The sequence below is a fragment of the Sciurus vulgaris genome, assembly GCF_902686455.1.
Source record: "Sciurus vulgaris genome assembly, chromosome: X".
In the NCBI taxonomy this organism is placed as follows: domain Eukaryota; kingdom Metazoa; phylum Chordata; class Mammalia; order Rodentia; family Sciuridae; genus Sciurus; species Sciurus vulgaris.
Genome location: NC_136471.1, coordinates 84020422 through 84038232, shown reverse-complemented (window position 1 = coordinate 84038232; position 17811 = coordinate 84020422). Strand labels below are relative to the sequence as shown.

General features: G+C 38.6%; 1 protein-coding gene across 5 annotated transcripts in view; it reads left to right on the top strand.

Moving 5' to 3' along the window:
- HEPH (hephaestin) overlaps nt 1-17589 on the top strand; it is an 84970-nt gene extending 67381 nt beyond the window's left edge. For 4 of the 5 annotated variants that reach the window (XM_079125050.1, XM_079125048.1, XM_079125049.1 and 1 more), the window contains exons 17-22: nt 4632-4738; nt 5665-5890; nt 8666-8805; nt 9817-9979; nt 13861-13905; nt 16638-17589. In XM_079125050.1, coding sequence (XP_078981176.1) covers nt 4632-4738; nt 5665-5890; nt 8666-8805; nt 9817-9979; nt 13861-13905; nt 16638-16870 — 914 coding nt within the window. In that variant the 3' untranslated portion in view covers nt 16871-17589. The remainder of the gene's footprint in view (nt 1-4631; nt 4739-5664; nt 5891-8665; nt 8806-9816; nt 9980-13860; nt 13906-16637) is intronic. The other variant, XM_079125052.1, reaches the window with a different exon arrangement.
- The last annotated feature ends 222 nt before the right edge of the window (nt 17590-17811 follow it).

The following is a 17811-nucleotide window of genomic DNA, read 5'->3' as shown; positions in this document are numbered from 1 at the left end:
CAAATGATAGCTGTAGCAATTACTCTAATATAGTCAGACCCACAATATCTTATTGGCTCACAAGTTTTACACATATTTTCTTTTTTTTTTTTTGTGGTGCTGGGGATTGAACCGAGGGCCTTATGCATGGGAGGCAAGCACTCTACCAACTGAGCGATATCCCCAGCCTCACATACTTTCTTGAGATGGATGCTTGACATTACTGTAGGTAGAACACAAACTTCATATGGTTAGTTTCTTAACATTTGCACATTAAAAAAATAACCCAGGGCAAAAAAGAAAAAAAAAAAAGATCAAGTTCGTTTTGGGAACTTCAGTCAAGGTGAGAGATGTCAGACATTGCCAGTTTCATTCATTCATCTTTCAAAACTGTATACCAAGGGCAGGTGCCTAACTGCAAAGGGAGACAAATTTCATAGACAGAAGTAAAGCAGAGAAATCGTCCTGCTTTAGGATAAGAGGGTATCAGGAATTAAGTAATGAGGTTTCTGAGATGCTTCTGGGGATACCATCAGGGTTCCAAACATTTGTGTTTTTGAGGGTGTTTGTAAGCATATTCGTTTGGCTTAAGCTTTGAGGCATGAGGTCAGGACAAACACATGGGCCTGTAAATTATTTATTGACTTATAGTATGGAAGTTTATTTATTGACTTATAGTATGGAAGAGATTGTGTTTGCTACTGCTTCTATAAGGAAAAATCACAAACTGGCTGATATAAACAAAAGAAATTTACTGTCTGAGGGTTTTGGAAGCTAGAAAATCAAAATCAAGGTATTAGTGGCTTTGTTCCCTTTGTGGGCTGTGAAGGAAGGCTCTTTTACAGGCCTCTCTGACTTGTAGAAGATTTCTCTTATGTCCCTTCACATCATTTCCTTCTGTTTGTCTCTGTATGCAAAGTTCCTCGTTTTGTAAAGATATCAGTTATATTGGATTAGGGCTTACCCTAATGACCTCATTTAAAATCAGTTACTCCTTTAAAGACAATTTCTAAATGAGGTCAAATTCTGTACTACTAGGGGTTAAGACTTCAACATAAAAATATTTGGAGGGGACTCAATTCAACCCACAACAGTTATGATGACAAGAGCAATTCTGATGGAGTGGTAGAAAAAGAAGCCATACTGTAGAGGATTAAGGAGTGAATAGGGAGTGAGGAAATGGGGATAATAAATGTTGACAAAATTTTAAAGAAAGGCTTATTTGTGAAGGAAGATAGGGTGGGGAAGAGCAGCAGCTTGGGGTAACAGAAAAAAGTCAGACTTGACTTTGATTTAAGTGGGAAGAGGGATAAGCAGAGAAGAGTTTGAAGATCCAGGTGGGAGAGGAAATCTGAGTGTGGAAAGAAATGTAAGTGAGATTAAGAACTCTTATGGAAGTAGTAGCCTTGAGTTGGAGAAGGGTATTTTTCTCATGGAGCCTGGAGAACTTGATGGATATGAATATAGATAGGTTGGGGATGGGAAATGGGAGTATGAGGCAAGATCCTTCATAGAGTGGTGGTTAAGAGCAGTCATTCAAGAACCATACTGCATAATTTCAAATTTCAGCTTTGATGTCTGACCTATGGAAATTGATTTAATAGCTATGAGCTCCAGTTATTTCATCAAAACAATTGAACAGTGTTACATGCATACCTGTAATCCCAGCATTTTGGGGGACTGAGGCAGGAGGATTGCAAGTTCAAAGCCAGTCTTAGCAATTTAGCTAGGTCTGAAGCAACTTAACAAGCAAGACCCTGTCTCAAAATAAAACATAAAAAAGACTGGGGATCTGACTCAGTGGGTAAGTGTCCCTGGATTCAGTACCAAAAAAAAAAAAAAAAAAAAAAAGATTAAAAAAATAATATTTATCTCAGGGATTTTATGAAGACTGAGATGATGTGTTTAAATTTGGTCAGTTGATTTTTTTTTAAAGTCCATTATTCAGCCGGGCATGTGGCACACACCTGTAATCCCAGAGACTCAGGAGGCTGAGACAGGAGGTTCACAGTTTCAAGGCCAGCCTCAGCAATTTCACAAGGCCCTAAGCAACTTAGTGAGACCCTATTTCAAAATAAATTAATAAATAAAAAGGGCTGGGGATGTGGCTCACTGGTTAAGCACCCCTGGGTTAAATCCCCAGTAACAAATTAACTAAGTAAGTAAATATTCATTAGCATAATTCTTTACTGAAGCCAAAATCCTATCTACCAATCACTGCATGTGTCCAGTAGCATTTTTGAGTGTTTTATGTTAGTTACCCTTTCCTTCCATGTGCCAGAATGGTGATTTTGAATTGCATTTTCTTAATGGCTAATGATGATGGATATATTTCACATGCTTATTTATCTTTTTTTTTTTTTTTTTTTGGTACCAGGGATTGAACCCAGGGACACTTAACCACTGAGCCACATTCCTAGGCCTTTTTTATACTATTATTTAGAGTCAGGGTCTTGCTAAATTGCTGAGGCTGACTTTGAACTCACAGTCCTCCTGCCTCAGACTCCAAAGCTGCTGGGATTACAGGCATGTACTACAATGCCCAACTTATTTGTCATTCTTATATTAAAAAAATTATATATATATGTATATTTGTGGTACTGGTTGCAGAAATCCAGAGCCTTGTGTGTACTAGGTAAGCACTCTATCACTGAGCTATGTTCCTAGGCCTTATATCATCTTTAATGAAGTGTCCGTTCAAAATTTTTACTTGTTTTTAATTGAGTGGTTTGTTTTCATTCTGTTAAATCTTGAGTTACTTATTATTTTATTGTCTAAAACCAAATAACCCAATTAAGAGTGCAGAAAGGATTTGAATAGACATTTTCCCAAAAAAAGATAATAAAAATGGCCAGTAAGCACAAGAAACAGTGCTCAATATCATTAGCTGTCAGAAAAAAGAAAATCAAAATTACAATAAGATAACACTTCTCATTTATTAGGATGGCTAAAATAAAATTATGAAAAAAAACAATAATTATTTTTTATGAGGATGTTGAGAAATTGGCACCATAATAGTGCTGTTTGTTGGAATGTAAAATGATGCAGCTGCTTTGGATAGCAGTTTGGCAATTCCTCAAATGGTTAAGCATATTGTTACTATTTGAGTCAGTAATTTTGCCACAAGGTTTACATCCAAGAGAAATGAAAACACAGGTTCACACAAAAAAATTGTACACAAATGGTGATAGCAGTATTTTTTTTATGTGGGGCTGAGGATAGAACCCTGCATGCTAGGAAAGTACCCTACCAATGAGTTACAAGGGCATTCATTTTTATTTTATATTTTGAGACAAGGTCTCACTGAATTGCCGACTCTGGCCTTAAACATATAATCCTCCTGCCTCAGCTTCTTGAGGAGCTGGGATTACAGGTGTGCAGTATCGTGCCCAGCTCAGTATTTTAATTACACACATTTATGGGTTACAGTATGATAATTCAACATGTGTATACCATCTATAATGATCAAATTAGAGTAGTTAGCAATTGGTGAATTATATGGCATGCAAACTCAATAAAGCTGTTAAAAATTAACAGGAGCAAATTGAAGTTGGGTTGGTGAAAGCAAGACTATAAGCAGAGAGACTTGTTAGGTTTTCTGATAGTTGAATTGAGAAAACAGCAGTCTAAACTAGAGCAGGAGTCATAAGAAGTGGAAAAAAGAGAGCTGGCTATACTGTATTGTAGAGGTAGACTAAATAAGACTTGCTATTTGGTTGGATGTTGAATGAATGAAGGTTAAAGAGTCAAGGAAGACTAAAGTTTTTAAGAGAGTTATAATATTTCTAGATATTGGAAGTGCAATTTGTGAAAAAAGGTATAAGTTCATATGAGTTCATAACTTTTTTGGTGCTGGGGATTATACTAAGCAAATGCTTTATTACTGAGCTACACTACCAGCCCAATAAGTTCAGGTGTTTTTTTTTTTTTTGTACTAGGGATTTAAATAAGGAATTTGCATTGTGCTACATCCTCGGTCCTTTTTATCTTTATTTTATTTTTTCAATTTTGAAACAGGGTCTCTCTTAATTGCCCAGGCTGACCTTGAACTTGTGGTTCTCCTGCCTCAGACTCCTGAATATTTGAGATTACAGGTGTGCAACACTGCATGATTCATGTTCAGTTTTTGACATGATATCAGTACAATCTTCAAATGATTACCAGTATCTAAAAGAGAATTTGAGGTTGGAGTTCAGTAATAAGGGAGGTCTGGCTAGTGGTAGTATTTAAATTTTATGAAGACATAGATCATAGTTTATGCCAGGATATGTGAAAGCATTCATAGAGAGTATGGGGAAAAAAGGAGAAGAGGAATTGAGTTGGAGTTTTATGGAAAGAGTTGCATTTAGGAGGTAGCAGCAGGAAAAATAGACCAAAGCAAACAAAAAAGCAAGGACACTGCGAACAGAGATAAAGTAGGGCTGTTTTACCAGAGGATTAGACTTGGGCCTTTAAGGAAGTGAAGAGTAGAAGAGAAGAATTGAGGGTTTCCTGGGAGGGAGAAAAATAAAGTCATGAAAACAAAATGGATACTGATATGGAAATGATGGAGACATATTTTAAAGGTCCTGTGACTCATCCATCACAGCCTTTCTGGGAGACCTGAAAATTGAGAGAAATTTCTGATCTGGTCCCTTATTTATCCTTCCTAGGTGAGGTGCTCACTTACCAGTGGAACATCCCAGAGAGATCTGGTCCTGGACCCAACGATTCTGCTTGTGTTTCCTGGATCTACTATTCTGCAGTAGAACCCATAAAGGTAAAGACAAGATTGGCTGCCTGGAGGTGGGTCTTAGAAATGGGGAACTGCCTTTGAAAAAGAAGTCATTGGACTGGGGATGCACCTCAGTGACAGCAAGACATGAATTCAACCCCCAGTTACTTCAAGAACAACAACAAAAGAAGCTATTAAATAGGTGTCATAAGAAGCCCAGCCCTAATATTCTAGAGCCTAGGATTTGGGGGAAATTCCTTAAATGTTGGGTTTACTGTAAAAATCATGTGAAGGGAAAAGACAGCTCCAGGTGTCTGTCCTGAGGAGTTGCTTCCTTGCCTCTTCTTTTGGATCCTGTAAGGCAATATGCTCTCATTCACAAAATCTGGAATTGTCAGGAGATAAGGATTCTAATCCAAAATTTGGCTCTAACTTGCTTTGGAGTGACTTTAGAAAAGTCATTTTGTCTCTATTTCTTCTGGGAAATGGGTTTATCTGTCTATCCACTCACTCATAGCAAGCTATCAGCAATCATTTATTATCTACTACATGTTGGACGTTTTACTTGGTGCTTTGGATGATACATATGTAAGATATAATACCTCACCTTCGAAGAACATGGCCTAGTTGAGCAAGAGGGAAGTGAAGAAGGCATTACAATGGGTGTACATGTACTCTGGGCCTTGGAAGTGTGATAAAATCATGTCATCAGATAAGGGAATATGTTGGAGGGGAAGGCATTGCAGGCAGAGGAAACAGCATAATGACCTTGGGTTGTGAAAGTTGCGTGGAGGATTTGAAGATCAATAAATATTCTTGCCTAAAGAAAGCATAGGGTAGAAAATAACATAGGGTGCTTATGAATATAAGATGAAGTTTTCAGTACAGTGGGCTCATATGTAACCCACCTCCCTGCAGAGTATGACCACACAGGAATAATCTCTTCCCTTTCCCTCTTCTTCCCTTATTAGGACATGTATAGCGGCTTGGTGGGGCCTTTGGCCATCTGCCGTAAGGGTACCCTGGAACCCCATGGAGGACGAAATGACATGGACCGTGAATTTGCCTTGTTATTTTTGATCTTTGATGAGAATCAGTCTTGGTATTTGGAGGAGAATGTGGCAACCTATGGGCCCCAAGAGCGAGGCCATATTAACCTACAGGACGAGACTTTCTTGGAGAGCAATAAAATGCATGGTTTGTAGAAAAGAGCCTATTTCTTTTCCAAAGAAGTTCCCATTAGTTGCATGAGGGTATCTAATAGGCCCATCACTTCCTAAGAGGGCATAATTCCAGAAGAAATGGGAAGGATGGAAGGCGGAATGGGGATGAATTAGAAGAAATATTTCCTATTATTGTACATTTATATGCACAAAGAAGATATGTGGTCCAGATTAGTTCAGGTGCCCAGAAAGCAGCAAGCAAATGCTGTGAAGTTGCCATGGTGACACAAGCAAATTTTAACATATTAGGCAAGATGGGCATTTGTGACCCTCTGCATACCTTGTGAACTAACTGCCTAGGGCTCTTGGTTGCAGAATCCTGAATTTAATCTCCTGATATCATGTAATTTCCTTAACTTTGTGAATTTGGGATCTGATTTCTCAATATAGACAGATGAAGGACAGCTTGTCTTTTGGTGTGTTTATTTTTAATTTTTAATTTTGGTATGAGAAATTAAACCCAGCAGGCCTCCACCTCTGAGTTACATGCTCACACCCTTTTATTTACTTATTTATTTAAATTTTGAGACGGGGTCTTGATAAGTTGCTGAAACTGGCCTCAGATTTGTGATCTTCCTGCCTCAGCCTCCCAAATCACTGGGATTACAGGAGTACACCACCATGCCTAGCTAGTCAGTTTTTAAAACAAAGTTTCAATTTACAGATGGAATAACTGGACTCCAGGTGTAACTCATTGCTTGCTTAGCACATGCCAGGCCCTGGGTTTGATGCCCAGCACCACAAACAAACATACAGATGGAATAATTGGAGAGAATTAATTGAGGAGAGCCTCAGGGAGTAGTGTACTGGGTTTATAATAGATATAGGAAGAACTTTTTGATTCTTGAATGGATTTTGGGGGAAAATTGTGCATCAAAGCCTTCTCTTGATGTAGAGATTGGGGTAGCTTTTCAAAAGCAAGAGAAAGTCTCAAATAAGAGGGAAAGCTTAAGTGCAGTGGAATGTATGAAGTATCTCTCACCACTCCTTCTAGCCCAAGATTTCTTTGATCTGAGAATGAGGTGCAGCTTTGATAATGACTCTAATGGAACTCAAAAGTACTATCTCATTGTCCCACAGATTTTAGCTATTTCCCCTTGATGGAGAGATGAGTGATTCACATTAGAACAGATGATTCACAAACTTCACAAAGTGAACTTTTTAGTTTCTGTCAAATCAGAGAAATAAATGGTCCACGACTAAAAGTGAATCAGGGCATGGTTAGGTCCTGCTAATAGCAGGAGTTTGGCTAATGCCCACTTTCTTCTGTTTGTTTATATGTCAGTTCATCTCAACTCTTGAGATCAATCCACCTAGCAGGTATTTTTCAGCATTTTCTGAGTTCTGGCATTAGAGATATGAAGATAAATGATGTTGGAGTTTAAGGGCACAAATAAATAATATTCTTCCCTTGCCTTCTGGAGCTCTGAACTGAGAAAGAGAGATACTAAAGAGCAGATGTGAGCTTTATTACTGAGAAGGCTAATTGGAAAACTGAATTTAGTTCTACACCTAGGTGTGCTTGCTGATACTCCTCTTGCAATCTACAGATTTTCTATCTTGTCATTGACATAGATGGTCAAAAATAGCTATCCCTCTTGACAGAGGCAGAATCTTACCAACAATGAGATAGTGAATCAATTTGCACCCCTGTCTGTTATCAGATTAATCAGAGAAAGAAAAGATGTAGAAGGGGCTGACTTGAGCATGCTTAGCCCCTTCTGCCAAATTCAGTTTGGTGAGGGTATACAAAGAAACAGACTATAAATACTCCTTCCATAATTTTCCCTCTTGAGGAGTAAAATAGAAATTACCTTCCCTCTGTGAGAACACAAGAAGTGGGAGGAAATTGTTCTGGGTAAAGTCCTGCCAGTGTGAATTATATAGCAATGAGTAGTTTGGTGAGCTTGCAGCATAGGACATGCCCAGGGAAGAAAGAGATGATAAGGCCCATGTATTAATAGTATTACTAATTACATGAAAATGACAAATTTAAAAAAATTATTATAGGCTGAGGTGTCTGCTGGTTGTCCTGAAAAAAAAAAAAAAATGAAAGGAAGCTATAGTACTGTAGTATATGCAATTATTTCCTGCTGACTAGTAACCTGTCTAGTTGGGGATGTAAGTGTCTATAACTTAAGTGATAGGTCAACCTATCTTTTAAGGCAGCTTTTGGTGAGTTTCAATGAGTCTAAAGATAGTAGTGGAGGAGTCTGGAGATGGAAGGAGGTGGAAGGAATGAGGAGTATGCAAAGAATTTAGGAGATTATGGAAGTTTTCTTGGGGGAAAACATGGAGGCAGAGCTTATGGGAGGGAAGATCAGAAATATAAAGTCACAAAGAATATACATGGACCATATGGGTGATAGAGAAGAGATGACCCTAATTGTAATAAATGCATTGGGTAGTGGTAGTAAGTCTGGCAAAGTACTTTGGAGTTGAATTTTGAAGAACCTTTTTGGTTGAACTGTGGAGCCATGGGCTTGCTTTTTTTTGGGGGGGGGGGAAAGGGTGAACTATTAAAATATTTTACACAAGAGGGTAACATGGACAAATTAATTATTTAGAGAGATCACTCTGATAACACCAATGTGAAAAATAAATTAGAAATTAGGGGGAGGTACATGGAATCGTGATGAGACAAGTAACATGCCTATTGTTATGATCACAGATGATAGGGACCAAACCTAGGGCAGGGGCAAAGGGGAATCAAGAAGAGAAATGTAAGAACCATTTTCTTATTTTACAGCCATCAATGGGAAACTATATGCCAACCTCAGGGGTCTTAGTATGTACCAAGGAGAACGAGTGGCCTGGTACATGCTGGCCATGGGCCAAGATATTGACTTACACACAGTCCACTTCCATGCAGAGAGCTTCCTTTATCAGGTGAGCTGGAAAGAAGCCTGACTCTCTCAGGGGTGATTAAAGGAGTTTCTTGACAGCCAGTGAGGAAGAAGGGAATAACAAGGAATAAGGTAATAATCAGGTTATAGGAATAAGGTTATAATAAGGTTAATAATAAGGTTAAAAGATCAGAGGTCTAATATGTGGAGAATATTGAGCTAGGAATTATCATTCAGCTGTAAGTCTGAGGATCCATTACTTCCATCTAGACCTTAACTTTCCTTCTGGAATGGAAGAGAATGGCTCACTTATGGGGTAAAAAGAATGAAGGAAGCCATGTCATTGAGTGTCAGTCAAGGACTTGAGACTCAATAAGCAATGATTCTAAGAGCAAGTAATTTCAGAGTAGCACCTCAGAGTCTATGAAAGTCAGTAATCCATTATAAGGAGAATTTCAATTTAGTAATTATATGGAACAATGTGTAGATTTTGAAGATTTAGCCAAGGAAGAGCAGAGAGTTCGAGGTATTGATCCAGACTTAGAAATCTAGAAGTACTGATACAGGTGATAAGGAGAAGAAATGAAGTTGAATTCATTTTTTTTTTTGGCAGAACTGGGGATTAAACCCAGGGCCTGTGCTTGCAAGGCAAGCACTCTACCAACTGAGCTATCTCTTCCAGCCCTAGTTGAATTCATTTCTGTGGAAAACATATGGCTCTTTCTAGGTGTCAAGGCTTAAGCCAAATTTTCCAGAATTCAGCCTACTAAAAAACATGAGAATGCTAGTTTTGAGCCCTCTAAAGGAATATGGAATGTCTTTTACTTTGGGACACTTTAAAAAAGAGTAGGAAGGGGTCCTTTTTTGATTTAGTTTGTGTGGTGGGTTCTAGGAAAAATGAATAAAGTGGACTTTTAAAGCAACTTTCTGGTCTGAGAAATTTGGTGTCCCAAGTCCCTGATGTGGACACCATAGACTTTTAATTCCTGTAAGCTCTGAGTTTTTTGTTTTACCCTTCATTTTCTCTCCTTCACCCCCCCCATCTCTCTTGCAGAATGGACAGAGCTACAGGGCAGATGTGGTGGATCTGTTCCCAGGGACCTTTGAGGTTGTGGAGATGGTTGCCAGCAACCCTGGGACATGGCTGATGCATTGCCATGTGACTGACCATGTTCATGCTGGCATGGAGACCCTCTTTACTGTCTTATCCCCAAAAGGTAAAGCTCTTTACTGTCTTGTCCCCAAAAGATAAAGCCTAACTCCATAAGATGGATCATCTTCTAACACTTTAGCCTTTAGGAATCAGTTCATACCCCTACAAAACTCTTGTACCTCTCCTTTTGATCCTAGAAGAACCACATCTTGACAGAACATTCTCCCCCTCTAGGCTATTCCTAAACCAATATACTCATCCTCCATTGACACTCTGAAACCTCATAATTACTTTGATACCTATAGAACTCACATGGATGTGCCCAGCTTGACTCTTGTTGAGCTCTATGCTTAGTGCAAGTTTGCATCCTTTGAAATTAATTTGTATATAAACTTATTAATTAGAGTGCACTAGAAGCACTGACAGTTTCAAGGGCTATTACTAATGATTACTTTTTTTGTGGTGCTGGGATCGAACCCAAGGCTTTGCACATGCTAAGCATGCACTTTACCACTGAGTCACACCCCCAGTCCTGTGAATCGGTTTTTAATGAAAAGGAAAATAATTATAATGTCACTCTTTAATTTATTTGTTTTGTGAGGGTTGTGAAAGGCAGTTCTTTCTATCCTGTCTTTCAAAAGGTATAAATAGATGACCTTCAATTACTGCTTATTCCAGACAGAGTTGTTATTAAGGGTGGAAAAACCTTTTTTCCCCAGGCTGGGGGTGCAGCTTAGTGGTAGAGAACTTGTCTGGCATGTGTGCCTGGGTTTGAACCCCAGCACTGCAAAACAACAATAACAACAACAAAATCCTCCCAAAACAAAAAATAAATGAAGCATTTTTTTCTCATATTTTTTATATAGAGAGAGACTAGCTGGGCAATTTCTTTTCCAATCACCTTTGTTCTTCATTAAAGATGTAGAAGGAAGGGATAGGCTGTGTTGGCTTTTGTGTTGTTAGATCATTTGAACGTTCAGGGTCTCACTTCTTTTTTTTTTTTGTGGTGGGTACTGTGGGTTGAACTCTGGGTGCTTTACTACTGAGCCATATCCTACTCCTTTTTATTTTTTATTTTCAGTTAGGGTCTTGCTAATTTGCTGAGGCTGGGATTAAATTTGTGATAATCCTGCCTCAGCCTCCAGAGTTGCTGGGAATATAGGCATGTGCCACTCTAATTGGCAGTGTCTTACTTCTTGACCATTTGACCTGAGTCCAGTCACCAGCATTATCCCCATTCCAAGAAGTCCTATAGAACCTTCTGGGGACAAAAGAACCAAAGTTCTTTTTTTTTTCCCTCCTGTTTTTTTTTAAATGTCATACTTCCTTGAAAAATGGTAATATCAAAGTGAATATTCTAAGGTTGTCAGCCACTGACACTTTATCACAAGGAATAGAGAGTGGGAAAATGCCTTTGGCAAATCAAACAGACTTAGTGAACCAGAGTAGAGAATTTAACTCTGCTCTTTACCCCAGGGAGAGAGACAAATTATAGTACATTGGGATTTATGGAATCATTAAAATATTTTGTTTTCTGGCAACCCATAATGCTAGAATTTGGCTTCCACTTATTAACTTTAGTACTGTATTCTAGGACCTAACTGTTGTGTTTTTTTAGTCCATAGAACAGCAGTACAATGGTTAGTTGAGTTGTCATCTGAGTTCTATGGTTCCAGGACAGCAGGTTGTGTGTTTGTGTATATAATATATTTATTGTATATAAATATTTACATGTTATATATATATTTATTTATTTATTTTAATACTGGGATGGAACCCCCAGAGGTACCTTATCACTGAGCTATATCATCAGTCCTTTTTAATTTTTTCTTTGAGACAGGGTCTTGCTTAGTAGCTAAGGGCCTTTCTAAGTTGTTGAGGCTGGCCTGAAACTTGTGATCCTCCTACCTCAGCCTGCTGAGACATGGGGATTACAGAGTGGTGTCTGGAAGTCTTCATATATAATAATGTGTCGTCCAAATATGACCCATCCAAAATGTAAGAGAGCATCTCAGTATATTTTACTGGGGTACTTTTATGAAGATAGTTCATACCTCCTTGTGACAATCAGCCAGCCTATATACCTCACTATGATCTAATTAAATATTGCTCTAATCCCATATGTGTTAACAGGAAAATCAGAAGGAAGAGTTGAAGATACATAGGGAGGAAAGGACTAATTGTTGAAACAAAGTTCCTGATAAGGTAGCAGGGGATGAGGGGACAGAGATAAAATGAAAGATTAGTACCAGGCTGGAGGATGATCATCTTTCTATTGTAAGAAGAGAGAAGGCAGGAAAGATAATGATCAATGAATAGGTTTGGGGGAGGGTCTTTTTTATTTTTTATTTTTTTAGTTGTCAACGAATCTTTTATTTTCTTTCTTTATTTATATGTGGTGCTGAGGATCAAACTCCAGTGCCTCACACATGCCAGGCAAGTGCTCTACCACTGAGCCACATCTCCAGCCCTGGGGGAGGGTCTTGACAGACTCATAGGGAATTTCTACTTTAGGATATCTGTTTCTGCTATAATGGAGTACATAGAATCATCTGCTGAGAGTGAAGGAAGATGATCAAGTAAAAGACTTGACTAAAGTGCACAAAGGTTTGGAATAACCACTCTGGAGGATTGCAAATAAAATAATTATGGCCAGGCAGCATAGGAGGTAGCTGGACATAAATAATAATACTCTTTGTAATTGTGAAATTTTCTCTGGCAGCATTCATCATATCAGATAAAATATACGAAAGAAATATTTACTGTGGTTTCACTAGATTTTTATAACACTCTTGGTAAGTTAGCACTTATAATGATAGACAATGGAGTCTAACCTGGTTAGGATGGAAGCAAAGAGAGGATGATGTTGGTAGGCTGGGAAAAAAATGGAAGGGTTCAGGAACTAGCGGTCTAATGAGGGGAGAATAACAGGGTTTTTGAGTAAAGAGTATAAAGCACTGAAAAAATAGGGAATTATTGTTAGATTTTGCATTTCTGAGGTGGAACAATTCTGGAGAACAAGATCAAAGTGACCATGTGAGTGGTTGATGAAATTGGAGTAGATATGAAAGTCATTAGAATTAAGAGGTCCAGCCAGGTGCACGCCTGTAATCCCAGCTCCTCAGGAGACTGAGGCAGGAGGATAATGAGTTCAAATCCAGCCCCAGCAAAAATGAAGTGCTAAGCAACTCAGTGAGACCCTGTCTCTAAATAAAATACAAAATAGAGCTGGGGATGTGGCTCAGTGGTTAAGTGCCCCTGAGTTCAGTCCCTGGGTATGAAGAAGAAAAAGGGGGTCTAGAAAATATGAGGGTTGAGTGTTGGATGGGAATTGAGAAAGAGAATTAGGTACCAAAGACTTCCATGAATAAAGAGATCTCTGGTAACAGTTACAAAAGTTCTTGTGTTTTTTTCTAGTCAAATAATATGAACCTCAGAAGAGATAAATTTTTTACTGAAAGGGGAGGAATAATGATTGCAAATCAGTATTGTGAGGATGTAAATGAAGTACATACCTCAGAGAAGAGCTCAGTCTCACTAGAGCAAAAAAAGAAACAAATTTCTGAGAAAAGGTTGAAATGTGTATTGAAGTACATTTGGCAAGGAACAGGTGCTTCCTGAAGGGAGGGTGGGAAATGGTGGAAAAGAAAACAATAATGGGAACATAGGAATTGCCAAGAAATGTGAATAATGCCAGAGGAGTCATTTAGATTTTAAACTTTAGATTTTAGAGTTTAGATTTTAGACTTAGTCTCCTAAGTCTGTGTACTTGCTCATATTTTGTCACTACTCAAAATCAAATTGACTACGAAGTAGTTAATTTCGCCATTGTTTTGCTTAAAATATACCACATAGAAATTCACCCAACCAATGTCAAACTCCCATAGGGAAGGCATACATTGATAGAATGAATAACAGGACTAACCTTTTGTCTTTTTCCCTCAGAACGCTTAAGCACCATCACTGCTATCACCAAAGAGATTGGAAAAGGTAGGTAGAAGGATTCATAGACTGGGTAGATACATCTGGGAAGTGGGGAGAGGGAGACAGTGTATGTGTGACGGGTACCTCTAATGATGGAACACATATGACTGAAAGTTGGGTATCGTGATACTAGTGTCATGAGATCTTTGTAAGATTTCTCAGAAGCCTGGGAACCAAGGTTTGTCCTCCCTCAACATGTTGATTCTCTCTGGCTCCCATTCCCAACTTATGGAGTCAGGGTAAATAACCTCATTCCCAGTTGGAGGCTGCTGTCTTAGCCTCCTACCTAATGTGTGAAGGAGAAGAAACTTCTAAGGCCTGCTGGGTTAGGCATGAAAGACTTTAGCCCAGACATTGATTCCCACAGGCACAATGCAAGACTAGAACAAACACCAGACGGTCTTCAATAGCTATTTTTATTCTTACCTCTTTACCCTTCATCTGTGAAACACCAAGCAGTTGAACTTTTGGAACCAGTCATTTCTGTTCTTTGAGAAAATAGAGATTGTTGTCTTGTACAGTGTAGATCCAAATAACACTCTCATTCTCTATACCATTTGTCCCTGAACTAGGAAATATTCAGAGAAGTTATGTGAGTTAAAAGGGACATTACAGAACATCAGTTTACTCAGGAGATTTTCAGCTTTGCTTGGAGAATTCCTAACGATCTGCCTAAATATCTCATGAACTATTAACCAAGGAACTAGGGTATGTCCTGGAGGGGTTGGAGAGAGGTAAGGTAAGGTTGAGTGGGTGGAGCTTAGACCACATCTTCAAACTGAGCAGCTCAAATATTTTATATATCTACATTTATATCTACATATACACATGCTTGTGTACATGCATGTTTTTATTTATTTATTTTTCCTGTGATACTCAGAATTGAACCCAGGGGCAATCTACAATTAAGCTATATCCCCAGCCCTTTTTCTTAAAATTAGATAGGCTCTCACTAAGTTGCCTAGAATGGCTTTTTGCAGTACTGGGAACCCAGTGGTATTCTATCAATGGGCCACATCCCCAAGACTTTAAAAATTTTTTTTTGAGATAAGATCTCTCTAAGTTCCAAGACTGACCTCTAACTTGTGATCCTCCTGCCTCAGCCTCCTGAGTCAGTGGGAGTACAGATGTGTACCATGGATAGTCTGACTTTGAGCTTGCAAATCTTCCTGCATCAGCTTCCCAAAGTCATTGGGATTACAACCCACCACACCCAACTACATACATATTTTAAGTTTATATTTGTATATACATACATATATATTTTGTGAATATACATACGTTCCTCATAAATTCTCACTTGCTAAAATTGTTCCACAATAGGGAAAAATCCTCAAAAATGTTGATTTAATAAAACTCAATGCATGAGAAGCTGAGAAATGGAAGGTGATTTGTCCCAGGTCACAAAAGGAGTAAGTGATAGAATTATAAACTCACACAAGGATGTTCTTCAGCATCTGTTTGAATGGCTTACATTTCATCTTCTCTCAGTTCTGTTAGAACATTCATTCATCCAATTATACATTCATCAAACTGGTGTCAAGTACCAGGAATACAAAAACAAATAACACACAGTTTTTACTTGCCAGTGTCTAAATATTGAATGAAGCACATAAACAATAATTGCAGTGCTGGATGCTAAGCACAAACAGGGCAAGTGATGATAACAGCTAACATTTATTGTATACTTGCTATCTACCAGGTGCCAAGCTAAATGTGTTTTAAGTATTAACTCACTTAAACCTGACAACAATCTCTGTTAAATGTGGTCATTATCCCATTTTATAAAAGAAGAAACAGATCCATGTGGGGAGTTGGGTATTAGGTTTCTTTGTCCAAGGTCACACAGGAAGTATATCATGGGAGTACAGAGTACAGTTACTGTGGGAATATAGGACAGGAAAGTGTTACTTATTTAGCTGAATTGAAAATTTGCAGAGACATTTAAGTAATATTTAAGCTGGGTCTAGAAAAATGAGGGAAGGAGGAAAGTGTGTTTAGGCAAAGGGAGTAGCATGAGCAAGAAAAGAAACCAGAAAGATCACGTGTTTTGGGGAGTGAAGATTGAGTTGCCATGGCTAAAAGAAGCAAATAAGACTAGAAAAGTAGGTGAGAGCCTGATTGTAAGGGTTAAAATGTCTGGCTTAAGATTTTGAGCTTTACTTTGTGGGTCAACTGGGGACCATCACAACTTTGTATGCTAGGAACTAATACAATCAAGTATTTTGTTGTAAAGATCTAGGTGACATTAGACTTACTACTACCCACATTGATGAAAGATTGGATAGCACAGTGGTAGGCTATTTTCACGTTCTAATGGTCAAAATGAACATTGGTAATCTGGATTATTGAGTTAGTCTTCTTTTTGGAGTTTTCCTTGTTGCTCCTTATTTTACACTCTGGAACCATTCATATCAAGTCTAATATTTTTTTTCTCTATCATAGGCTTTTAGATATTTGAGGAACCATTAATTAAGGACTTCTCAGTCTCAGTCTTAGCTCATTCTGTGGGTGGACTGGGGTTCAGTGATTCTCAAGGACCCTTCCAGCTGTGACATCTTGTATCTGTGATTCTTTGCAACCTTGGAATATGTCTTTATCAGGTAGTACTTTGAAGGATAGGGACAGGTCTGCTGACCTATTTGAATGGACTTGTTTCTCCAGGAGATGACTGCAAAAGGTGATCCTTTGGAGTATTCCCTATCCCTGGGTACCCATTTTCTCTTCCTCCATTTCAGCAGTGATCCTAAAAGATATTGGAGAAGGCAATGTGAGGATGCTGGGCATGCAGATCCCCATAAAGGATGTCGAGATACTGGCTTCTGTTTTGATTGTCATGGGCATCATCCTCCTGCTTGTTGCTCTGGCTCTTGGTGGTGTGGTCTGGTACCAGCATCGACAAAGAAAGCTACGCCGCAACAGGAGATCCATCCTGGATGATAGCTTCAAGCTTCTGTCTCTCAAACAGTAATAATTGAAGCCTGGGGATATCCTCAGCAAGCACATCTGGTTTGTACTCCCAGACCCCCAGGAGGCCATGGACTAACAGTTAAATCTACTGTCAAATGGGCATGGGTGGTGGAGAAGCAGAGGAGGAAATCAAAATTACATGTATATTTCTTCATTTATTTATTTACATGGAAATTATATGCACTCACTTTTTTTTAGTTTCTTTTCTATACTTTGGCACTCAGCACTAGGTAAGGCCTCTGGAATCCTACACCGTGAATTTCAGCAACTATATTATATCACCCTTCAAATTTTAGGAAGCCTGGAAATTCCTAAAAAGTAATACTCTTCAAAAAGTAGATACCAAAAGAAACTCATCAATTAAGTTTCTATTGCTTTCTGGGATGTAGGCAAGTTTACTTTTAACTGAGGCTAAGTGAGCTATGAAGAAAACCCACAATTAAACTAAAAACTAAGAAACATAGACATGATGGGGAATTAGAGGTAGGGTGGTAGGGATTGGGGATCCAAATTGTATTTTGATTCTCCTTGGCAGTGGACTATTTTGGAGAAATGAGTGGATGGTTGGTTGCTGTCATGAGTACCAAGAACTGCTGGAGCCAGAAGCACTTAGAAAGCCAGTCCTTCAAGTTCTTACACAGTGGTACTGAAAGAAATGTTGAGGGGCTTCTTTGTGTTTTGGGCCAAACATTCTGTCCATTAAAATACTTGTTAGAACACTGACAGATTGGATTTGATTATTTTGATCGTCCCTGTGGCTTCTGGGAGGTGACTGGGAGGTATAGAATGGGTCTGTTCATCTTTTGTGGATCCTGTAGGTTTGTATTTTGGAGGCTGCTACAGAAGAAGTCTCAAGTCAGAGTGTTGGGCAACGTTCTAGAAATGGAGAAGTCCCATAAGTGACAATATTTAAAATGCCAATTAAAAATGTTAAATGTGAGT